Source organism: Emydura macquarii, unplaced genomic scaffold, assembly GCF_026122565.2.
Source record: "Emydura macquarii macquarii isolate MOO-44397 ecotype Brisbane River unplaced genomic scaffold, CSIRO-AGI_Emac_v2 contig_2636, whole genome shotgun sequence".
Lineage (NCBI taxonomy): Eukaryota > Metazoa > Chordata > Testudines > Chelidae > Emydura > Emydura macquarii.
Genome location: NW_027132773.1, coordinates 36,348,476 through 36,374,396, shown reverse-complemented (window position 1 = coordinate 36,374,396; position 25,921 = coordinate 36,348,476). Strand labels below are relative to the sequence as shown.

The following is a 25,921-nucleotide window of genomic DNA, read 5'->3' as shown; positions in this document are numbered from 1 at the left end:
GCACACTGCTGACTCATATCCAGCTTTTTGTCCACTACAACCTGCAGGTCACTTTCTGCAGAATTGCTGCCTCGCCAGTTGGTCTCCTGTCTGTAATAATGCACGGGATTCTTCCATCTGCACTTGTCCTTGTTGAACCTCATCAGATTTCTTTTGGTCCAATCCTCGAATTTGTATAGGTCACACTGTTTTCTATCCCTATCCTCCAGGGTATCTACCACTCCCCACAACTTAGTGTCATCTGCAAACTTGCTGAGGGTGCAATCCATCCCATCCTCCAGATCATTAATGAAGATGTTGAACAAAAATGGCCCCAGCACCAATCCCTGGGCCACTCCGCTTGTTACTGGTTGCCAACTAGAAATCGAGTGTTGATCACTACCCGTTGAGCCTGATGATCTAATCAACTTTCCATCCAACCCATACTTCTTTAATTTGCTGATAAGAATACTGTGGGAGAATGTATCAAAAGCTTTGCTAAAGTCAAGGTATATTACGTCCACCGCTTTCTCCACATCCACAGAGCCAGTGATCTCATCATAGACGGTAATCAGGTTGGTCAGGCAGGACTTGCCCATGGTGAATCCATGCTGGCTGTTCCTGATCACCTTCCTCTCTTCCAAGAGCCTCAAAATGGATTCCTTGAGGACCTACTTCATGATTTTTCCAGGGACTGAAGTTCCCCAATTCTTCCTCCTTCCCTTTTTTGAAGATGGGCACTATATTTGCCTTTTTTCCAATCACCCTGGATCTCCCCCGATCGCCATTAGTTTTCAAAGATAATGGCCAATGGCTCTGCAATCACATCAGCCAACTCCTTCAGCACCCTTGGATGCATTGCATCTGGCCCCATGGACTTGTGTATGTCCAGCCTTTCTAAATAGTCCTGAACCTGTTCCTTCAGCACTGAGGGCTGCTCACATCCTTCCCATTCTGTGCTGCCCAGTTCAGTAGTCTGGGAGCTGATCTTGTCTGTGAAGACAGAGGCAAAAAAGCATTGAGTACTTCAACCATCTCCACATCATCTTCCATGAGTTGCCTTCCCCATTATGTAAGGGGCCAAACTTTTCCTGACCTTTTTCTTGATTCTAAGATACCTGTAGAAACCCTTCTTGTTACCATTCGCATCCCTTGCTAGCTGCAACTCCAACTGTGCTTTGGCCTTCCTGATTTCACTCCTGCTTGCTCAAGCAGTATTTTTATACTCCTTCCTAGTCATCTGACCAAGCTTCCACTTCCTGTAAGCTTCCTTTTTGTGTTTAAGCTCACCAAAGACGTCTTTGTGAAGTCGCTGGTCGCCTGCCATATTTGCTATTCTTTCTGCACATTGGGATGGTTTCTTTAAAATACAGCCAGATCTCTTGGACCCCTTTCCCCCCATATTAGCTTCCCATGGGATCCTGCCCATCAGCTCCCTCAGAAAGTCAAAGTTTGCTTTTTCTGAAGTCCAGGGTCTGTATTCTGCTGTTCTCCTTTCTTCTTTTTGTCAGTATCCTGAACTCTACCATCTCATGGTCACCGCTGCCCAGGTTACCACCCACTTCCACTTCCCCTACCAAATCTTCCCTGTTTGTGAGCAGCAGGTCAAGAGGAGCATGGCCCTTAGTAGGTTCCTCCAGCACTTGCACAAGGAAGTTGTGCACAACACTCTCCAAAAACTTCCTGGATTGTCTATACTCTGCTGTATTGCTCTCCCAGCAGATGTCAGGGTGATTGAAGTCCCCCATGAGAACCAGGTCCTGTGATCTGGAAACTTTCACTAGTTGTCTAAAGAAAGCCTCATCTACCTCATCCTCCTAGTCTGGTGGTCTACAACAGATGCCCACCATGATATCACCCTTGTTGCTCTCGCCTCTAAACTTAATTCAGAGACTCTCAACAGGCTTTTCTCCAGTTTCATACTGGAGTTCTGAGCAATCATACTGCTCTCTTACATACAGAGCAACTCCTCCATCTTTTCTCCCCTGCCTGTCCTTCCTGAACAGTTTATACATGACAGTGTATAACAGTGCTCTAGTTGCAGTGCTCTAGAGCACAACATGACAGTGCTCTAGTTGTGTGAGTTACCCCACCAAGTCTCAATTATTCCAATCACATCATAGTTCCTTCATTGTGCCAGGATTTCCAATTCCTCCTGCTTGTTTCCCAGGCTTCTTGCGTTCATGTACAGGCACATAAGGTAACTAGCCGACTGCCCTATTTTCTCAGTACAAATCAGGAGGCCTCCCCTGTTGCACCTTCCTCCTTTTGCTTCCTCCTGGTGTCCCGCTTTCCCACTTACCCCGAGGCTTAGGTTCCCATCCCTCAACAAACCTAGTTTAAAGCCCTCCTCACTAGGTTAGCCAGACTGCCTGCAAAGATGCTCTTCCCTATCTTTGTTAGGTCCCACATCTTGGTATTGGCTATGATAGCAAGTGAAGTCTTGAAGCAAATGAGGCAGTCAGATGATTTTACTGCTTCTCAGATTCTTAACTAACAGAGCAAAAGACTGGCACTAACATCAGAGCAATGGCAAAGAACAGTTTAATGCACAGCCTTGTCACAGACGAGACAGACACATTTTGCCAATCCGTGAAGTGAGGCCATCACAAATGAGAATCCCCCCCAATAAAATAATCTGCTCTCAAGCAGTGGAGGCAGAGCTCATTTTAGCCTGTGACTGAAGTATTTCTATAAGCAGCAGACTTCAAACAGTTAAAGAGAACTAGGGAAATTTTAGTGCATGCCAGTAGGGTCTACACAAGCCAGTCAGGTTGCAACACCTTGGTGTGCATTAGAATTCGCACTCCACTGGTGAGCATTTCTGCACCCTGTTGACAAACTCTAAATGAATGCTGAGAGTCAGAATTCATTTATCTGATGAACACTCCACAACTGTTGGTGGAGCGGTGCAGTGATGAGTGGACATCCTTCCAGGCTCAACCCCACAGTTTCTGACCCAGAGCCCAGCCATACAGCTCATCTCCAACAGAAGGAATGGCATCAGGCCAAGGGCCCAAACTACAGAGGTGGTACTGTTGTCTCTACAGCTGCTCTGTATCACGCAGTGAATCTGGCCCTTAAACTGATAGCAACAGTGTTAAGTAGTGTCAAGAGTAAAAAAGCTCTTGTGATATGAACAAAACACATGGCAGTTAGAAACAGGATAACCAGCAACATATTTCTCTAGAGACTTTAAATCAATGGTATATTACCAAATTTCCTATCTAGATTTCACAGAAATATAAATATTGAATGTGCCCAAAAGAGAAACTTTAAAAAATGAAAAGGAATATAATGTGGTAGGAAGGAATTCTAGATAGCTGCACCTATGAATGTCCAGTTTGATTCTGTTATCTATAGCAAAAAAACACTCAATTTTAAAAGGCAGGACAGACCTCACAGCTTGGATATTTATTTGTTTTAAAGGAAAACCATATATTATTCGGATCAATCTCAGCTCTTTTGCACACATTTTCCAAATCAAGAGCTCTCCCATGTCCTTGGGACAAGAAATGTGTGACTGAGATATCGGAGATTGTTAAAATTGCAAGAAAATTTAAAATCTAATTATTTACTTTTCACTGCTGCTTGTTTCCTATTTGCATTACACAGACAGTGGATTGGTGCATTTTGTTTCCCGATTTTCATGCACTACCATGGCATTGCACTGCTTGGACTGCATGAGATTGCTTAAAGAAACAAACATTTTTACTGAAATCACTAGAAGTACACTCATGAAACCACTTCTATTATTATTAATTATTATTATTAATAATAGTAATTCTTTACATATATAGTGCCTTCTATTTGTGACTCTCAAGGGACATCTCAACAATCCTGTGAAGCAGGTAAGGTTTTAGAAACTTTTTTTTAAACAAAGAACCTAAATGTTGGTCTAAAACTATCTGTAAGTCTAAATCAAATGCTTAATGTTAGTTTTACAAGTTGTATCTATTATTACACATGCGTGCGTGTGTGCATGTGTGTAAAATAAAAATACTATATCCTAGACTGTGCCACCTCTTAATCCACCGATAAGTAGTTGCTCACACTGTGCTCCAATGTGAATAATCAGGGTCACAACTGAGTTCAAATTAATGTATATTTCTGATATAATAAGCTACTGCCTCCAGACCTTATAAAGCTGTTAATTCAATAGTAACTATATCAAAACTATGTTATTTATTTTTAAAATTAAATTACTCAAGATGTTTATTGTGATTATTGTTTGGATTATTGTAGCACCTAGGAGCCCTAGTCATGGACCAGGATCCCATTGTGCTAGATGCTGTACAAACACAGAACAAAAAGATGGTCTCCTGCTCCAAAGAGCTTAACAAGACAAGAAACAACTGATAGATAAAGACAGACAGATGTGGAAATACAAGGAAACAATGTTTAAAGTTAACCCTTTGAAACCAGAATTAATTGCTGTTTAATCCAAACATACTTTGGGTATCCAGCAACTATTCCCTAGTAGGAATATTGGGAAAGATGCTGCTTGTTCAGATGAAATATATGGCATGGAGAAACAGGAATTTCTCTGAACATCATAAAAACCAACACCCTTCCCCAGGAAGAATCAATATTGAATGCCTGCGGGTGCAGAGTGTGCAGTGGTCCTTTGTTTTGGATTCAGAATTTAAAGTTCTTCCTTTCTCCTCTTGCACAGTCAAAATCAGAATTATTTAATTTGAGAGCCACAGCCCCCAAAGGACTTGGCTAGAAGTCAGAAGCACTATTACAGCTGCAGTGTAGCCGCAAGAGCATATACACATGACTACCTGCACTGATGGGAGACAACCCACTCTCCAGATCTACCTTCTCCCCCTCTTCACTGGAAAGCCAAGGAAAAGGGGTGTTGTTAAAAGCAAGATAGCAGCCAACTTTGTCCACCAAGGAGTGGGAAGGGGACCAAGCTGGGTGCTGACTTGTCTTCCCTCAGCATAGGAAAATGACAGTCATGTTGACAGAATGTAGGGGTCATACAGAGCTCAGCTAGGGAACAGCAAGGCAAGGAAAAGAGCAGAGCTGGGAGATCAGATCAAGAGACAGAGTAGCGCTGAGAGACAGAGAACAGAGCTGGGGCTGGAGAGGTGTGGGGTGGGTGAATTGCTGGAGATTTGGAGAGGATGATTAAAAAAGATGGGGGAAGCAGTAGGAAGTTGGGAATGGAGAAGCCAGGAGGAAAGAAAGGCAATTGTTTTGGATGAAAGTGAGAAGGAAACAGATTGAGGGTAACCAGGGAGTTATTAAAAGAATACTGGGATGGAGAGAGAAGGACATAGAGATTAAAAACATGGGAAAGTAGAGAATGTAAGGGGGGAACGAGCAAGGAGAAAGAGGAAGTTGAGGGAGCAGAAAAGAGTGAACGATAGACTGATGAATGAAGAATGGTATACATCAGAGTGTATAGGAAAAAAGTCAAACAAAGAGTAATAAAAATGCAGGAATCTAGAGATATCCCCACTCCCAGCCAGGCACCCGGCCAGATTCTGCAAACTATCGAGCTATCAACATCCACTGAAGTCAGCATGAACTGAAGGAACTCAGAACTTTGAGAGTTCAAGCAACTACGTAAGTTTCTGTGTGGTGATCCTGTCTCTTGCGGTATTCATCTCTTTCCTTCAGGCACTACTCAACCAGCCATTTCAGGGTTCACTTTTCTTCCTAGATCTTAAGGAGCAGTTTATTTTTTATAGCTTTGGAAGATACCAGATTGCATCAAATAGCAGGCTTTTTGTTGTTTAAAATGTCCAGGGGAAGGATCCCCCGAGCCTTTCTACAAGGGCCTTATCCTACCTTTTTACAGAGCTTGAAAAATTTACAAGATGCTTAGTAGGCTGAGGACTATGCCTAGCAGCCAAAGAGTCTACCTGTTGCAAGGAGTGTGTGCATCTCCACTACTCTGCTATCATGGAATGACTTCAGTGCCTTCCCCCTGCTGTTTGTTACTTATCACTTTCCCAAGCAACAACAGACAGAGCTGTCAGTGTCATTGCTCCCATTCAGAAATGTATGGATAGCAGTGAAACTGACAAGACTCTGGTCAGTTTTCAGCATGTTGTATCTTGGCAAATCTATGGGCAGCAGCAGAGGAGACCTGTCTGTTTTCATAGTTAAGCAACAGCACAGCACATTTTATTCATTCAAAAGGGTATCTGCGCAGCCATGATCTTTGGAAACTAAGACAAACATTTTCAAGACATCCACATTTCTGCACTTAAATAACTATGCTGATTTTATGGGATACTGAACACCCATAGTTCCTAGTGACTTAACCTTAGACACCCAAGTCTGACAATTGTAAGTATTTTTAAGGAAAATTAGATCCTGCAGAAGTTGATAGCATAATTCCCCCCACTTACCAAGAAAACCAAGTGGGTGAGTTGATTTTTACAACTCTGCCTCTGCCAATTATTCTATTTGTTTGTTCATTGGTCAAAAGATACCAGGCCAATTTGTATCTGCCATTTAAGTCTTGTGCAGGAGAGGAAGCAGCAAGCCATAGCCTTCAGAGCATTGACAGCAAGATAGAAGGGGTAGCAGTGGGATTCTAATTAAAATTAATAACAGTGTCTGACAGGATGATTGTGACTTTGGTAAAAAAATTACTAAAAGGTCTCTGGTTTCAAAAAGCATGAGAACCACATCTTCTCTAGGCAACTGAGTTTTCATGCTCACAGTACAACACATTTTATCTGTGTGCAATGGGTGGGTGTGTTAGTGTATTTTAATCCACCCACATGCAAAACTGAACAGAAATAGCACCAAAGTAAAAGAACATACAGTACTTACATTACCACTCACAAACTGTGAGCTAACTGAAATCATCACTCAAAATCAAGGAAGAATGCAAAAAAAAAAAAAAAAATCTATAAATACTTTAGGCAACATCCTGCACTGGGAAGGGGATAGACAAGATAACCCAACAGGTCTTTTCAATCTAATTTCTATAAAAATATTTGGATCTTGGAATATACTTTTCTGCATTATCTAACATGTATATTGATAACTATGAATTTAAACCAGGGTTTCCCAAACTTACAAAACTTTTGTCCTTTTAGGGGCTCAATGTTTCATGACCCTCTCCCCCCAAGATCTCTAGTTCTAATTATGAACACAGGAAACATGTCTAACTGCAATCAGACCCAAACAAATATTTACATTATCAAAAGGGAACTTTAATTATAAAGGAATTGCAACATTTTAAATGCGCTCAAAATTCAGTGCAGTAGATGAGCAAGATTTGCTGGTGAAAATTGTACTCCAGTAGGCTGAACTGGGGAAATACACTTTTGCTTCACCCTCAATCAACAGGTGACTGTGACACTTTCATTTTTATCACAACCAGCAAAGAGAAACCTGACTTGCAGAGATTTAAGAACAAAGTGGGATGAGAATTTTCAAGGCTTCTGCTTCTAAAGCTAGGTTTTCTCCTCCTTCAGAGATAGCCAAAAGTAAAGTTCCTGGCTAGGGAAAGGCATAGCAGGGACATGTCACTGGAAGGGCCTGTCACTGTGACTGGAAATGCCCAGTTATTGCTATCAACTCTACAGCATCTTATGAAGAGGTTGGTGAGTCACCTCTTTTTCTTCTACGGGTCTGCAAGAAGTAATTCCACGGTGGTTCTGAAATTCCCTGTGATACAGATTTATGAATCCCTGATAGTTGCTAACCAGCTCCTCAGTTCCTTGAAGTCTGATACAACAGGAAATGACTCCAAGTTTCCTCTGTGTTCAGGAAATTCAATGCTTTTCTGAGGAACTTTTCTACTCTATTGTGCACAGACAGAAAATTCCTATTTTCATCCCTGGAGAGAAGAGGTTCAGATTATGTAGGTGCCTAATGATGTTGGCAAGGCTGACTAAATGTGCCACCAACATGAATGATCAAAACTATTAGCAAGTGAAGAGAAATGATCACTCTGGAAATCTGCACTTCTGCTCTTAATTCAGTGTCAAGTTAGTACTTTGTCTCACATGAGCCACCTCATAAGGAGTTGCTGATGAAGGAAACCCATGTCAACACAGAGCAATGCAAAGAGTCCAGAATGTAGTGAAGTTCATTGCTTTTATTGCTTCACAAAGGACCTGATAGAGCAGTGGTGCCCAACCTTTTACACATAAACCTAAGCACAACCTTGTGTGGGCCAAAAAGATTCTACATATTTTAATAAGATTTAAAGTCACCTGTATTGATTTATATTTTAAGTTTAGCTTGTTTTGTAGTATTTAGATACGTTTCTATGTACAATGTAAACATAGTGACAAAATGCTAATAAATCAGCCGTTAGTATATTGTGTTGATCAATCCAAAACAATTTTTTTTCTGAATTTTCTTTTGGAGAACTTTGAAATTTTGGAGTTCCTTTCAATTTGGAATGAAGCCACATTTCAAAATCTCAAAATTCATCCTCCACACAGCTTTAGTTCTAATGCACTTTTGCAAAAGAGCAAATTTTCAACAGAACCATCAGAAATGTACTTCACAAACACTTACAAGCTGTGCAGCACCTCAGATAAGTCATCAAGTTGAAATGCTAAGTAGTCACTTTTCTTGGGTTTAGAAATCTGTTGCTTTCAGACATTCTCAGCCATAATACTAGTATGAAGTGAATCAGTGTTATCTGACAGAGGCACTGTTTGCCATTTGGTAGCTGCTTCAGGTTCTAGAAGTTTTGATAACATGAATATTGAGTACGCAAAGATAAGATTCTCTGTAGTTGTATAATATGCATGAGTTGTAGAAATACCAGATAATATACCCAATGGACAATAACGTTCTCATACACTGCCAGTTTGAGTAAATCAGATTTCAAGGTTTCAAGTTTGTTCCCCCCAAAACTCCCCCAGATTTATTTTTCTGTGACAGATGCTCGGTTACCAGATATGGCAACAAAATTGAAGGCTTCATGCTCTCTCACCTAGCACTTCAGAATACAGCGTGGTGTCAAACCAGCTGATGCAAAGCCACACATTAGCTTGCTTGCTTGCTTTCTGAATTGTCTTTGGAACAAGGTGCCACTTTATTAGGCACAAAATGTTCCATCTTCCTGAATAACTCGTTGGCCAGAAATGAACTCCAAGAAAAACTGAATGACATGCAGTATGGTCAGGAGAGGCTCTCAGTGACCATTTACAGCTGACATGTCTGGTGTCCAGAGCAGTGACATGTTTTGTCATGGTCTGTGGACACAGGTATTTTGTGTTTTACAAAGTAAGTGATATAGTTAATATGGCTTGTACTATATTGTGACAGGTAAATCCAGGCACACACAAAGGTACAAGTTTGCTGTTTTATTTGCAGAGGCTATACCAACTGACTTGCACTAATATGCACTGACAGTCTAGCTGGAGTTATAAAATTAGAGTATAGTGGCTTTAACGGGAGACCCCATTATAGTGTTTTATGTTGTGTATCAATTTAAAAAAATCATTTATGTTAGATTTTGTGCATGACCTGCCATGGACCTTTCCCCTACCTTGCCTTTTCACTCTCCTGCAGGTTGCCCAGCCCACATTTTGGGAAGCCCTGATGTAAAGCATTCATTAGAAAAAGTCCCTTGACAACCAAAATATTTACTGATGTGTTTCAATTTTTCACAGCCCATTAAAGTACAGTACATGTCTGAAAGGTAACAGAACCCTTGATAACATAATCACAGGGCTATTTTATAGTAAATTGCTGTGTAACAGTATCAGCAGGCATCCACTACCAAGTTTCTATTGTTCAATGAACATTATAGTGCAGTACTTAAATTTCAATGAAATCTAATCCTGCCTTCAGAACTAGAGCTATTTAAGAAAATACCTCACTAACAAATGTAAGTAACCAAAACAGCCACTTATCTTGTATACAAATAGTTTTCATATTGTAGGAAGAAGGTTTTTTTTTTAAATTTAAACTGATGTTTCCAACAAGAACATGAAAACACTGATATAAGAACTCATGGGAAAACTGAATATTATATTTAAAAAACAAAATGGTTCCTATTACAATTCCAATCACTGTTTTCCAAATGTTGGCTTCTTGATGCTCTACTGCTTTTCAATTTCACACTAGGTAGCAGTGCATGACAAATGGTCAGGAATGTGCGATGTGACAGTAAACAAGCCCAAAACTGAGCCCCATTTAAATACATATTTGTGGAAAAATATGCCCAAATTTTGATCCACATAAGGGCCCCAAACTGAAAACTTTATTTCCATGTACTAGGTATTTTAATACAACAAATAAAAGGTATTATATAACAGATGGATCATCAAGTGTTAGTAGTTATTACACAACATTTTAATTATTTTGATTCTGCTACAGAACAACTAAAATCTTGACATTTCAGTTTATAGTTAATAGGGCAAGTTCTACTTTGACTTACATACACACAAAACCCACAACTGGTTTAAATGGGTCTACATGGGTGTAACTGAGAGCAGAATCTAACTCAAAATGCATTCAATACAGTAGAAATCTTATTCAATAGTTTTATGTACTAGGATTCCAATGCTGTTATTTTAATAAATCTGTGACAAAAAGAAAACATTGTATCTTTAAAAACAAGGTTATTTAGAAATTGAAAAATGACTTACAAGCTGCTCAGACTTGACACCGTACAGCTGTACAGTCTTTGCCACATTTTTTGAAACAGCTAAACTGAGGTTTGGATCCACAGCAGCCACATTTAGCTCACTAGAAACAAAGGTGACAGATTTTAATTCAATAGTACTGATTGTAACAAATTAACTATTAATAACGAGTAACATGGTATGTCAGCCTGGGAGAGAACAGCATAACACAACCAAAACTCTATGAGGCACAATGGTACGATTTACAGTTTAACAAGTCTGTTCAGGAATTTTATGTGCTTTCTATTGCGATGTTAAGAAAGAACTCACACTGAGTAAATTTGAGACTGCAGCATGTATGCTAAAATGATATTATTCTCATTGGGTTCAAAGTATTGACTTTAATACACTACTTGGCAAGCAGAATTTGGCAGAGGTAAGCACATAGTCATTCACAGATGAGATTATGGGAGTAAACTGCGGAGATTCCAAGGTGTCTTTGTCACAATTAATTGGCTGTATTGTAAGCACAATATGCAGTACCAAGGATGAAAGGAAACAAACTGAAGAAAACAACAAGAAATTATGGTCCAAATCATTCCGTGGGGATCCCTGTCAGGAGGATGTACACTGACTCCTTGGCAGTATTCTCCCCACCTTCACAGAACCCCACACACATCCATCTGCTAGGGCTCCATCTGCAGAAATTTGGGGGCAAGGATGGAGATAGTTATCCAAGTGGCATTATCCCCCTGTGGGTCATGCTGCCAAAAGATAATCCTCCAAGAATTGAGGGAGATGTGAGGACCCACAGAATTGGGAAGACTCACCCTTGGAGAACCTCACAGGGTCCTAAACTTCACTAGTTAGACAACTCAGCTTTCCTGCCTTTTGTGAAGTTCCCCTAGCTCCTCTGCAAGATGGGATATCAGGGCCTATAATTAAATGCAATATAGTCCAAAGCAGTGATACTCAGACTGAGGCTCAGGAGCCGCAAGTAACTCTTTAATGTGTCTCCTGTGGCTCTTTGCAGCACATGATATTAAAACACTGATTTAATTATTAACCAATCTAAGTTATTAACCAATCAGGATGCTTTTATTATATTATTAACCAATTGTAGAATACTTGGTCAGTCATTTTGCTGTGAGAATAATTATATAGTAAATGAAACAATGAATTCACACTATTGTGGCTCTTTTGGATAGTGTTGATTGCTAATTTGGCTCCTGAACCATTGAAGTCTGAGTATCAATGGTCCAAACCCTAAAATGAGATGAGCACTTGTAATTCCCATTGAAGTCAACAAGAGTTCTAGGATTTCAGCATTTTTCACAATTTTAACACAAACATCATGTCCCCTTTGACACATTCAGAATTATTTAGTTGTAACACATTTACACAAGATTTAAAATTTCTCTTTTTTAACCGGATTTTAAGCATAATCAACGGAACTCTTCATATAAGTAAAATGACTTATATGCATGCAGCCTCATATGAATATTCCAGAATTACAACAAAACGCAACAGATGAACCCTAATTTAATTTCAGTGCTAGTAACCTGTATAATTAAAGGAGAATCAAACATTTACTATTAATGAAATTTCATTTCCAAAATTTTAATTTAGGAGAAAAAAAGACATGGTGCAGATTACATGTTGCAATATATTATAACAACTTACCTTACTATAGTTTTAATGATGCTGTCAAGTTCATCAGGGGAAGGAGGATTCCGACCCCCAGGGGGAAATACAAGATTGATGGGGTCAAAGAGTCGAGATAATGACTTTGACAAGTAGGCAGCTTCATAAGGTTGCAATGAGTCTTTCAAGGCTTTTTCTGAACTGTGGGCATAAGACAGCATTATCATTTTTTAAAGTTAAAATATATAGTAGCAAGTTGAGACTGGGACTCCTCTAGAGCTTATAAACACTGCAGCAGCCAAAGAGCAATGTGTAATACTCAGGAGATAATTTTTTTCTTTGAAGTAAATAACTGTTCAGTTAGCTTCCCTGCATAGTTCACACAGCTCTGGGCACTAGATGCCCTGAGGTCTGTCGTATGGAACAACTTGGGCGTTCCTATACCAAGTTATTCTTGAGATACGCAACATTAAAAATGTTGGGAAGATTATCCAAAAGTGGGATCACAATCTTTTTTTTTGCAGTCACATAGCTCATAACAGAGGGCCTGAGCCCCACCCACAATATGCTAAAAAATTCTTCCCTGACATGGGGTTACCTGTATAAAACACCAGGGAGAAAGGACCATTTTTGTGCTGACTTCAATATTAAATTTTTAACCAAAATTTAATATATTTGAACCATTACAATTCCTGTTGATGAAAATGATTCAATAATAGCTACTATGTAAACTCTACCAGTGGAATTATGACTTTTATACTTATGAACAATAGGATAAATGTGTAGGGTGGGATTTTCAAAGGGCTTATCGCTGACCTTATTCTGCTTTCATTGAAGTCAATGGTAAAACTCCCACTGACTTCAATCAGAGCATGTTACAGCCATGCAAAGCACTTTTGAAAATCTTATCCTATATATTTATCCTACTGCTCATAAGTCATAATAGATTTGTTCACCAGTTTCACACCTAATCTTCTCCATATTTAACATTCAAATCATTTATGTTCTAGGATGTAAAAGAGATATGGCAAGAATCATTAAGAACTGAGCATCTTCCAGTCTATAGTGATTGTGGTACCACTAAATACAGGAAGACGCTACAGTAACTGCAGGTACCCAAAGAGGCAAATGATGAGTTTTAATAATTCCTATTTGCTCTTGCTGCAGCTATACACAGATGTAAAGACAAAACTAGCTGCAAAGTACCATTAGCAGAAGACTTGTGAATGACAAGGCAACCCAATGTAGCTAATTATTTAATCTGACAAAAATGACCTAAAACATGTATCTTCATGTGTCTTCATTTTATTTAAAAAAAAACAAACAAAAAAAAAAACACCTCACAAAAACAGTTGACAGCAAGACTGCTGAAAAAGTCCTTAAAATTCTAGCTCTCCTGCAGGGGATGGGAATTTCCTGATTTGTGAAAATGAAAAACCCTGAGTTCTTGTCTAAAAAGACTACCTTCTTGCAGGATGGGTGCCAGCAAAGTGCATTAAAGGAGTGTGATTTGTAAAATGCTCTAATCTGTTGCACTCTAACTGCCGCAGGTGGACCTTGCTGGCATGCTCTGAAAGGTGCCTCGTTTATGTGCACAAACTAGGCACTGTTTAGAGCACACCAACAGGGTCTACATGGGACAGTTAAAACACAACACATTAGAGCACTTTACAAATCACACCCCTCCAATGTGTTTTGTTGCACCCTGTAAACAAGGCCTGAGGCTCCAGGGCTCTAGTTATCTCATTGGATACAGCAGTTCATGCTAAACATACTCATAATCCTGTTTCTTTTGCATGAAAATGTCCAGTGTATCTTCTTCCATCTGTTGCAGTTCAGCAAAGAGATCTGTATTTCCACTTGCATTAAAATTTCTCTGAATATTTTGACTGTATTGTTGTAGGCGCTTCCACAAGTCATTATAAAGTCTCAGTAATTTAGGGTATTCTCCCTCAAAAGCTTGCTTCAAAAACATAGAAGCTGTAAAACAAAACAATAAACAACACTGATTAAACTAACCTGTTTGATAAAAATAAACAGCATGAATCTTAGCACTTAAGTTAGCACATTCATATACAAGAAGACTGAAGTATTACTGTATGGACAATTAATATCACTGTTGTAAAACCTATCACAGTACACAGGCAGGTAACAAATGTAAGTATCTAAAATACTGTAATGCTTCTTTCCACAATCTGAACTTTGAACATAAAAGCCTTGTCTTGTACAGTAAGTATGCCAGCTATGGTATATGGTATTTCATGACCAAATTATCATTTTATTGCTGTCACTATTTATCAAGCACGACAATGTGCTGTGTCTCATATATCTAAAGCATTTTTCAAGGTTAGTTTTGCAATGGAAAAATCTACAGTTTTGTTTCATTTTCAAGGCACATACTTAAAGGGACTTGTGTGGGCCCAAATCTTCAACAAACCTTAAAGTTATTGTTACGATCTAGTAAGAGAAGCCCTTCAGATTTAAATATCTGACGTGTTCTGCTTTTACACATGCTACTTTTTTTAAATAAAGATTAAAAAACAACTGCATACTTGTCAAATAAAGAATGACAAAACCAGTAGAGAAAGTAGTGTTATTTTCAGACGTGGAAAGCCTGCCACAAAAAGCAGAAAGCAAAACAAATTTAGAGCCGTTTGAAAAAGGTTGACAATATCTGTGCTCTGACACCATCCGACTTTAGGGACTCTACCATCATGTTTTAGGTGAGTAGAAAATTGACCCTTTAATTTGGTGGCCTTCAGGGTCTGGACATATGCTTCAGTTCATCCATTTGCATTTTTACACTTCACCATCTGAACCATTCTTTCTATTCATACACATTTTTCATTTTGACCTTTGTAAGCTCCATATTTTTTATTTCCATAGTATTTAGATATTTCATTGTGGTGAACTGATTTCTGTAACAGGTTTTTCCCCACAGTGTAAAAATAGGTGGTGGATTGTTTACACTTTGTCACACATTCATTCTCTTCTCTACCCCTAAAAGCCCAGTCTTACACCCACTGACACAAACTTAAGTTTTACCATTGATGTCAGTGGGAACAAGATCCGGCCCATACACTACACATATAAAAGTAAAAAACAGAGCTGAATTATACAACTCCTAGTTCTGTGGTTACAAGTTAAAGACATTTGCTTTACCTCACATTCCCTTAAAAATGTATGAATTTTCTGTGTCCCATTTTATTTCACTAGTACCATGCTGCTTTAAAAGCCATTCTTCCTTTTTAAAACATTTTTGGTGAGAACTGCTGCTGATTTTAGTTTAAAAAAATATTCAAGACATTTGGATTTTTTTGCACATTTCAATGCCAAATATACAGTTTCTTTTACACAAATTATATATATTTTTAAAATTGGCTACATATTGCATGCACCATTGCCTAAAAACTCACATATACTGAAAAAACAAAACAGCATTTGCATCATAAACATCCCGCTTTCACCAAACTTTTATTTAAAAATAACTTTAACAAGTATAAGTAGCAAAATAGTGATGTTTTGATTAATAACTGTGTGCAAAATTGCTGACGGGATAGAAAAGTTACTTCAATGTTGAAATACAAATTGTGCCTATTGCTGTCACAGTTTTCTAATCTTAGGCCTTGATTCTGCAAACTCTTATGCACATGCTTAAGTTTAAGCACATGAGATTCCTGTGTTTGTTGGATCATATGAACCTAGGTTCCTTTGTAATAAGCAACATGTAAGACAATCAATAAAACAAATGGTTTTAATATAGTTGAATAAATTTGCTTCTGGAATTATCTAGTTACTTAGCAACTACTGAACAGAAACCAAGCAGCTACTTTTTCAAAATAATAAGGCTGCTATAGAGCACTGTTGGCCCAAATTTTAAAGGGATATCATAATGGCTGCACCCACAAAGATAAACATAGGTGTCTTGCACCTTATTCGTGTGTACTAAGATGGGGGATATGCAAGCTTCACATGAGTGTAAGGGTATTTTTGTGAATACATCCACAGTACTTAACTCTGAAAATTCAGCCAGTTGCATGCTGCACTGTTATTTACTGGCAATTGTGCTTTCTAATGTTTATGACTCGTCCTTGATTTAACAAGACATTTGTACAGCATATTTTGCATGTGTATTCAGAACACCCCCCACCACGATTTTCAAAAAAGTACAGCTTTGCTTTTAGGTGCCTACAGCAAGTGGCCAGATTTTGAAGATTGCTTGGCACCCAAGAGCACAATAATATAAGAATTGCTCTTTTAATTAGGTTAATGTTTATGGTTTTGGCTGACCCAATCACTTTTGAATTCTGGAAGTATAACCCATAATTCCACAAATTTCCCCTTTCCACCTTGCCATTGCCAAAGAAGGATATTTTTATATTGGATTGCAAATGTTAAATAAAGCAAAGTCCGTATTTTCCTGAATGCACAATAAAAATCTGGAGACAAGTGTGATGATCACAAATACATCTATCCTCAGTTATAAAAATATATGTATGAAGAATAACAGCAGATTTACGGCCACTCTTCTGAAGAGAAGCCACAGCTGCAGATCTGATAGCTGGAAATAATAAGCAAAGGTTTAACGAATTGACATAACTTTAGACTAACTCTAAAAGACTTTACAAATCACACATGTTAAATACAGCACTTACAGTCTGTTGCTAGCTGAAATTGAGAGGAAAGAGTCTGAGTTACTGAAGTCCAAAATGTGTACAAAATATCTGACTGGCCTTCCTGGGAGGGGGGAAAAAGAGAAGAAAAGTTCAGAATATGTCCTAGGCCTTAAAAGTACATATATTACATCACAATACATTGGCCAGAAAAAGATTCCCTGACCATCCCAAGTGTTTTAATGTACTCCTACTTGGTATTTATTTATTTCTTTATTAGAACACAATATACAAAAAGCTGCAAAATATAAACATTATGGTCATCAGTAGGGAGGGGCTAACTGGTGTGAGCAAACAAAAATAAATGCAGCCCTCAAATAAAGCCTTTTCCCTGGGTTTGGGAGGTCTCCTCCAAATGCACTCCTTGCTGGCAATGGGTCTTCTAGATACAGGGGTGAGTGATAGGAGACATAGTTCAGAACCTCCAGAACCTAATGGGAATGAAAGAGCTATTTCCCCTCTCTCCTTGTGAAGGAGAGATTCACACATACTAGACCTTCTGAAGTAGAATGCACTCTGTGGTATAATTTCCATGGGTGCCCAGATGATAATTCACACTAAGAGACTGCAATCAAACCCAGAGGTAAAACCACAGACCCCTTACCACCAGGATTTGTTGCCAGGAGGGGAAAGTGGAGTACCCAGCTACTACCAGCAAGGTGAAGAAGGAGGAGGGGAAGGAAGCATCTGTACTAAAGTGGTCGGTTGGTGCCAAAGTGTCAGTACCAGGTGATACATAAAGCTCTGAATGAGCTGGTACTGGGACATGGTGCCTGAGTGGATGCCAGAGGGATCCTTCTTGAGCCTTAGGTTACCCTTATCTATGTCGGAATGAGAGGACTTCTACATTTTAGAGCTAGAACCCGGTGATGGTGACCTGGATCTATGCCTCCGAGGGGAGCAGTGCTCTTTTCATCCACTGATCCCAGACATTTTATCAGTCTCAGAGGAGGATTTCTGAGAGATGTGAACTACGAGCTGGGGAGCTGATAGGAACACTTTGTGAAGATGACTGTTCAGGATTTTCAGTCCCAGTCACTCCAGAATCTCTTCAGCAAAAACAACTTAAAATGAGCCTCTATCATCTTGCGTGTTCTCTTGCAAATGGCACATCCCTCTGGAACATGCTGTTTACCAAACAGCTGGTGTCCCCCTTGTTTAGGGGCAATACTGCCTCACAAGGAGGACAGCGTTTAAAATCTAGGGTCCTTTATTCTCCCATAAGGGCTTGACTCAGTACTAGGCAAGTTTCATACAGAAAATAAAATTTAAGAGAAAAAGGAAACTATGAAAGAAGTGATGAGTAAAGACTAAGTAAGTAATTATCTGCAGGTATTCACAACTATTTCCACAAAATAAAGGGGGGATCATACAGTGAGTGAGAAACTTGGACACTCCCTAATGGCTTGTTTACACTTGACAGTTAATTTGGATTAAGACAGGGTGTAAATTTAAAGCCAGCTATTTAGCTAAATAGTTACATGTGTAGAGAAGCCCTGAAATCTAACTCGTAGGCACAGGGAGTAAGAAGGAACTAAGGAATGGCTGGGGTCACGCCATCCTTTATGAATTTGGTGGGAGGTATGAGGATACTATGGGTATGTCTACACTGAAAAGAAAAACCCGTGACTAGCCCATGCCAGCCCACTCAGGCTTATGGGACAGTTTCATTGCTGTGTAGACTTCTTGTGCCAATTTTTTGAAAAATGAACAATTATGCAACTGCATAATTCCATTTTGCAAACACATAGGAACCTGATTTATGTATCGTATATAAACTGCTGTAACAATAAATAATACAATAGACAAAGGTATCACCTTACACACAATCTACAGTAACTGTATAATGGACAGAATTCTAAAAAGCATCAAAAAGTCCCATTTGTGTGCGTTTATAATAGTGTTAGACATCAAAGGGCTCCATAGTGGAGTTACCAAGAACCTTGAATAAAGGCTGTGCATGGTTGCTTCTCCAGAAGCAGCCTCAGACATTCACAATTCAGGCCCTTTCTTTTGCGCTCCAGGAGGAAGTGAGCTGCCCCTGCCATATATGTGACAAAGCTTACCTCTTCCTCTATGCTAGCTCACTTGTGTTGGCCCAGACATAAGTGGAGTGGAATCCAGGGTCTACCCACTCCCAACCCACCTACTCAGGAGAGCAAGTAGCAGCTTTATACTGGTGATGCAGGTAACCCACAGAGAGGAATTAGGACATGCCTAATTCACCCATGTTCCCCAGTGTGGGTCTGTAGTCAGCTTACAATTCAGCATTAAGAAAATAAATTCTTGAACAGATCCTCCAATTCTTAGATAAGGATATGAGTACGTTTGGAGACTTCATTTATTTTGTCTGCTTTGCTCAACAGGACAGATTTTTATGTATATAAATTAAGCAACTTATTTCAATACTTACGTTTGCATTTTTTGTAAAATGTTCAGTCCACTTTTCTCTAGCAAGCAAAGGTGACTCTTAATATAAGTTAACAATTCAAAAACTGCAATGTATAAAAATGTCTTTGGTGTGTTTTAATTTGGTACAAAAGTATAAATGTCAAACTATTCACTTCGTCATTTCACAGTTTCATATTCACCACGCGAAAACTGTTTTAAACTAAATAGTCTTTCACCACCACTTATACAGTAAATTAATTAGCTTTAAATTTTACAATCCCAAATTGGAATAAAGATTGATAATGAAGTTTGTTAATTCAATTCCTAAATAATCTAATCAAAGTGGGTAAAAATTACTTTAAAATGGCTTCTTTTTAATTGCAGTGACCACCACATAGACTTAAAGCTAAGAAGGGACCATCAAGATCATCTAGTCTGACCTCCTGTACATTGCAGGCCACAGAACCTCACCCATCCACTCCTGTAATAGACCTCTAACCTCTAGCTGAGTTACTGAAGTCCTCAAATCATGATTTAAATACTTCAAGTTACAGAGAATCCACCATTTACACTAGTTTAAACCTGTAAGTGACCCATGGCCCATGCTTCACAGGAAGGCAAAAAAAAAAACCCCAGGGTCTCTGCCAATCTGACCTGGGGGGAAAATTCCTTCCTGACCCCAAATATGGAGCTCAGTTAGATCCTGAGCATGTGGACAAGACCCACTAGCCAGATATCTGGCAAAAAATTCTCTGTACTAACTCAGAGCCTTTCCCATCTAGATTCCCAGCACCAGGTATTGGAGGTATTTGCTACTAGCAGTCATAAATTGGTTACATACCATTGTAGGCAGTCTCATTATACCATCCCTTCCATAATCATATCAAAGCTTGAGAATTTCAGCAGAGGAGCCACGAATTGAATGGGATTGGAGAAAGACAAGCCAGTGCAACGTTAGAGGTGGTTCCACAAGTTCTAATTATCCGACTGAGCTTGATAAATCCCAGGCTCAAACAACATACTTTTTTTGTGTGCAGTCATTCGTACAACAGCCAATCGTGTACTAACCAAGCATTCAGCCACCAGTTTCCCTTTTTTCCTCTTGTGTCCCCTGCCTTACTCAGGGAATGAATGGTGCTCATGGAATGAATCAGGGTTATGTAGCAAATTAAACTGTTTTCTAAGATACCAAAATTCAGTTGCGTCCTATTAAAAATATAGGAAGAGAAACTGAAGAAAAAAGCTACATAGAAAATCCAAAGGCATAAAAACTAACCGTGTCCAAAATTTCACACTGATTGATCACCTACATTTAGAGAAAACCAGAAATTTATGCCCACTTTAGAACCATTTTAGAACACAATCCTAACTATGGAGTCATTACCAGGCTTCCACAATAAACAAGCATATCACTCCCTCCGACACTGAAATGCAGTTACTTCTGGAGTGAAAAATAGCAACTGATTAAAAGTACATAGAGAACTATACAACAGTTTATGGCAGAAACTAGAGAACAGTGTATCCTACTCAAACTCCAGGGGGTATTTAAGTGGGCAGACTATAGTTACCAAAATTGGCATCTGGACAAGACTTCACAAATATTCTGACTCGTGAAAGAAGTGCCACAAGATCTTCAATGACACAAGCGTTCAGAAACCATTTTTTAAAAAAAATAATCTACAATTTCTTTTCTTACAATATTGTGTTGTCTTACCTACTTATTTGTGTCTTACTGCTTTTTTCTTTTTTTAAATGAGTGAAATCAAAGGAAAGCCTTAAATTATTAATTCAGAAGCTTAGAAAAAGACTATATAATATAGTCATTCAGGTAAAGAGTTAATGGCTATGCAAATATTTTTTTAAAAATAAGTTAACAAACAATTTGTATTCATGCATTTCATTCAGAATGCTGTGTTTTTAATTAAAACTTATTTTCTTTACAAGAGTGGCATACAATATTCAATGCCCAGTATTCCATTGGCTGAGGATCAGAGAGAAAATTCATATATATTATTTGAATAGTTTATCATTTTTTAATGTTTTAGAAAGTAACCAACTCCACAAATTGGGCATGACTCAGAAGTATGGAGGCTTTTTCTGGGTCAGCAAGAGAAAGACCACCTTTGGCTCCTTTAAGGGTTGCCCTCCACCCATCCCTCTGCCCAGGGCACCATTCTGCAGTCGGGAGCAACACTCCAACCCCCACCACTAATGCTCCTTGGGAATTGGGATTAGAGCAGGTTTGGGGCCTTGCTGTGGTCATCATGCTACTAGCCTTTTTGGACTGGGAAAGAATTTTTCCCTCACTGACAGATTTGGGTTGGATATTGTGTGGTATTTTTGCCTTCTTCTCAGCAGCCCAGACACCCAGAGGATAGGTTAGGCTGTAAAATTTGTGTTGTTGCAAATTGGCAGGTGCCCAATTGTTCAATAGAGGATCTGGTTCCCTGGTAAATTGAAATTGAGGCAGGAACAGTAGAAAGTGTTACAATGCCAGAGCAGGCACTGGTTTAAAACTAGAGTTGTATTGAACTTAGTATCCAGACAACCAAACACACACAGCTTGCACAAGCCCCACACTGCATCTGAGTCTCTCTGCAGCACATGCCAAACTCTCCTGCTGCTGCAAACCACACTTGCTCCCCAGACTAGAGTGCCCCTTTTGACCTCCTCAACAGAACTTCAATTCTTAAAGGGACAGAGCACTAACAACTATAACGTTGGCATTCCCTTATGAGTGCTGCAAAAGCGTCTCCTAGAAAGTGGGGAATGGGGATGGGGCTTCTAATGTCTGATAGGGCAAGGAGATAACCCCTTTTCCTCAAACACACTCAACCTTTTTACAGTGGGGCGGCAGGCAGTGGGGTCTCACCAATAGTACTCAGACAAGATTAAAGATGTAGAGAGATGGGGCTGAAGACAGCCCTCCCCCAGGTGGAACAGATTACATAGGAGGTGTGACCTGTGTGGGACAAGTTTTTGCCAAAGAGTTTCCCAGATGTGTCACTTAATAAAGTTGTGGCCAGTTAAACCATCTTCCTGACAACGTCTTACTTCCTACAATATATGTCAACCTGAATATTGCCAGGTCTGAATTTTATGTACCAGTAAGCACACAGTTAAAGTACTTTTTATAAGAGGAAAATAATAGATTTCATAAAAAGGAGAACAGCAATGGGACAATGAGTTTGGTCTCCCTCTCCTCCTACAGCTACAGTATTTATTGCCTGCCAGTCTATGAGAGCAGGGTTCTGACCACATTAGCTATAGAAGACAGTGCTGTGGAAGGAGAAGATTTGCACATGGACCTTGGAGGAACAATCCAAGCCAAAATTACTGAAAACCATTACTTAAAACACCTACAGAACCAACTTCATTAGATTACAAAGCACAACTTCTACAATTAAATGAACTGTCTGCAGTGTATTATTATAGGTTTTCTAACATAAAATCCATTCCAGAAAACAGATGTTAATATTTTTAATCTATTTATATGCTGAAGTTTAGAAACCAGGATACCGTTTCTTTCTGTGTTGAAAATTATACGTGAGTGGAGAAAGTTAAATTACATACACCAGAAAAAAAACTAATGCTTGCTTTGAAATCTAGTCACAGACAGATTAACATCTTGTGATACAATCCCCTGTAGTAGAAGCATCTGACAAGATGAGTAATGGACTGCATCCGATTATCTTCAGCTCTGTGGCAATCACTTTCCATCAGCTTACTATCTCTTAACCAGCAACCCTGGAAGAAGGTCACCATTCTGTCAACTTCTTTTCTTTGCCCAATGAGTGTGTTTTAACAATGCAGGGAACACATAAATCTCTGTAAATTAAGAGGTCTGATTACATTACTATTGGCTGGAGTACAACTGGCTTACACGTAAACTGCATGATCTGTCAAATTCCTTAAGTAATTTAGTCTCCAAGAAGTAAATCATTGCATTTCTGCACATAATGTAGTACAGTTCCCCTTTTCAGGCAATCTGTTGTTTTCCTCTTACAAAAAGAGCCACAACTGTATTTAATGGCATCTAAAATTCAGGGCTAGTAATATTCAGGTTGACATATTCATATATTTTTCCATTATGGGACATAACTGAACCAAACTTACAAAGCTGATTCCAAAAAACTGGAGAGCTATACATTGTCAAACAGGAGAACTGTATATGCATTCATTAAACAAATCATTTCTGCATGAGCAATATTGTGGAAGGCTTGAGAAGAAACACTACTGAAATAATTATTTGTACCAATATTAACCATTATGACATTAGGACTGGCCCCACAATATTTATTACCTTTGTTTATAGACTCTATTCTGATAAGAAAGTGTTTTTAATTCCATAAATGTTTTGGGGTATGTCAAACCAGTTCTATGTATCTTGAAAAGATATTATGAATATAATAATATTGACCATAACCTTCACCTATACAGTGGCTACTTTACACAACATCATTGGTGCCAAGCAACCCTAGTGCAGGCATAGCTGGTCAGGGGAGGGTCAACCCCACACAGGAGGATCTGCCGGTGGTAGAGTGGCGGCTAAGAAACCCCTGTGTTCAGTGTAAGAGACATAACCAAGATTCTCTGCACCCCAACAATCCCTAATTGTCAAAATGGACAACTGGACCCACTGTCAAGCAACGTAAGTTAGAGGAGCCCTCCAACTGTTTTGGATTGGCCCAGTGCACAGCCACTCAGGACTGAGAAAATACAAAAGTGTCTTCAAATGAGATTTAGGCTACAGCTACACTAGAGAGCTTACAGTGGCACAGCTGCACCGCTATAAGTTCTCTAATGTAGCCACCCTAAGCCGACTGGACAGAGCTCTCCCATTGGCTTAATCATTCCAGCAGATATAGCACTGTCTACACCAGCGCTTATGTTGTTATAACTTATGTCGCTCAGGGTAATGGTTTATTCACTCCCCTGAGCAACGTAAGTTATGCTGACATAAGTCGTGGTATAGACGTAGCCCCAGACTCGTAAGTGCCTAAGTTATTTCTGAAAACGGGGCGTAGGCACTTCTGCAAATGTTATTCTTAGAGGTCTACATTTCATCTCACTATGTAAAGTCCAAGGAAAATTATCAGAAATTAGATTCCAGTTTGACCCCATTTCCTACCACTGCATTTTTTTCCCTTACACAATTTATAAATTATACACTCAGTCTCGCAAACTTTACTCACATGCATATTCCATACACATGTGAGTATTTGCACTGGAGCCAACGGGACTTTTTGCATGAGTAAAGGTTGCAGGATTGGGTCTTGGATCGCGCAATCTAGCAATCTATTTTCTCAATAGCACAGTTTACATTAGCATATACGTTAAATGGGAAAAGCTGGGGCATGGTGGAAATTACGTGTTATATTTAGGTCAAGAAACACACTATATGGTAAGGGACAAATTCTGATCTTAAATACTTCAGAGCAACTAGTATGGGACTCACATCCACACATCTGATCACAAAAGATGAACCTAAAAGAAGGTCTCTGTACCCTCAAGTTTACCATAATTTACTACTATAATCCATGAGTCAGCACAGCACTATTGTCTCATTGTTCGCCTATGCTCCCCATTTGTCTGTTTCAAACTGTTGTTTCTTGTTTTACACTTAGAGTGTAATCTCTTCAGGGTGGTGACTGTCTTTTTGTTCTGTGTTTGTACAGCACCTAGTACAATAGGTTCTTGGTCTATGATCAGAGCTCTGGGGGACTATGATTATACAATCACACACCACAAAAGGACATCCTTAACTTTAAGCATGTGAATAATCCCACTGACTTCAGCAGTATTTCTCACATACTTAAAGTTAAGCATGTGCTTAATTGCTTTGCTGAATCAGGGTTATAATTAGCTATTGGCATAAAGGCTTTTTCAACCTCTTATATCTTGATTCACATGTTGCTTTGAAAATTACTGCCTTGTATTACCCTTGTGTCCAGACAATATTATTGTGCATCTTCCTCCATATTACCTCTTTCTTCCCAGACAAACAAAGAAGTGCTATGTCATTGCCTCCTGGCACTGTCTGTCTGACAGTGCTAATTCATTTTACTCCCCAGCATGGTTTAGCCTCATAGGAGCCATAATCTGGACATGTACTAGGATACTTAGAGCAAGCAGTATTGTAAATTAAGGTTATCTGAAGTAAATCTCTTTATTGTAAAGCACGATGATGGAGTCCTTCCCTGGGGACTGTACCTTGATGCAGTGGGAAGGCTTGTGTAGTCCAATGACCCTGAGAGATAAACAGTGGGAGTTTAACTCTTGTTAGTGTCATCTAAACCAGACATACCAAAAAGTAGAGACCAGCTGAAAAGCAATCCATATGCCCTCTAGGTTGGGGATTAAGTGACCGGCCAACAACCTATCCTTGTAAAATAACTGTGCTACAGAAACACAACAAGATAGCCATTCTGGCAAACAGCATGCTAGATAGGGCTGGCAGGCCACTGTTCATGCTCTATGTGATAACTGACAGCATGGGAAGGATTCAGATTCGAAGATGGAGTATTAGTTTATATTTTAGTATGACCACTGAAACAATAAGAACATTCTGAAGAGACTATCTGGACATTATAAAATTCTCCTTTTGACAGTCTTCATTACTACCATACAATGTATTGTAGCTAGACTGAAATATGTCCATTCCTT

The 25,921-nt window shown here is 39.1% G+C and overlaps 1 protein-coding gene across 1 annotated transcript in view; it reads right to left on the bottom strand.

Annotated features, from left to right (window-relative positions):
• The window catches only part of COG5 (component of oligomeric golgi complex 5), a 303,578-nt gene that overhangs the window by 66,163 nt on the left and 211,494 nt on the right, over window positions 1-25,921 (bottom strand). The window contains exons 11-14 of the mRNA XM_067564444.1: window positions 16,847-16,928; window positions 13,967-14,171; window positions 12,231-12,392; window positions 10,572-10,671 (exon numbers count right to left, since the gene is read on the bottom strand). Coding sequence (XP_067420545.1) covers window positions 10,572-10,671; window positions 12,231-12,392; window positions 13,967-14,171; window positions 16,847-16,928 — 549 coding nt within the window. The remainder of the gene's footprint in view (window positions 1-10,571; window positions 10,672-12,230; window positions 12,393-13,966; window positions 14,172-16,846; window positions 16,929-25,921) is intronic.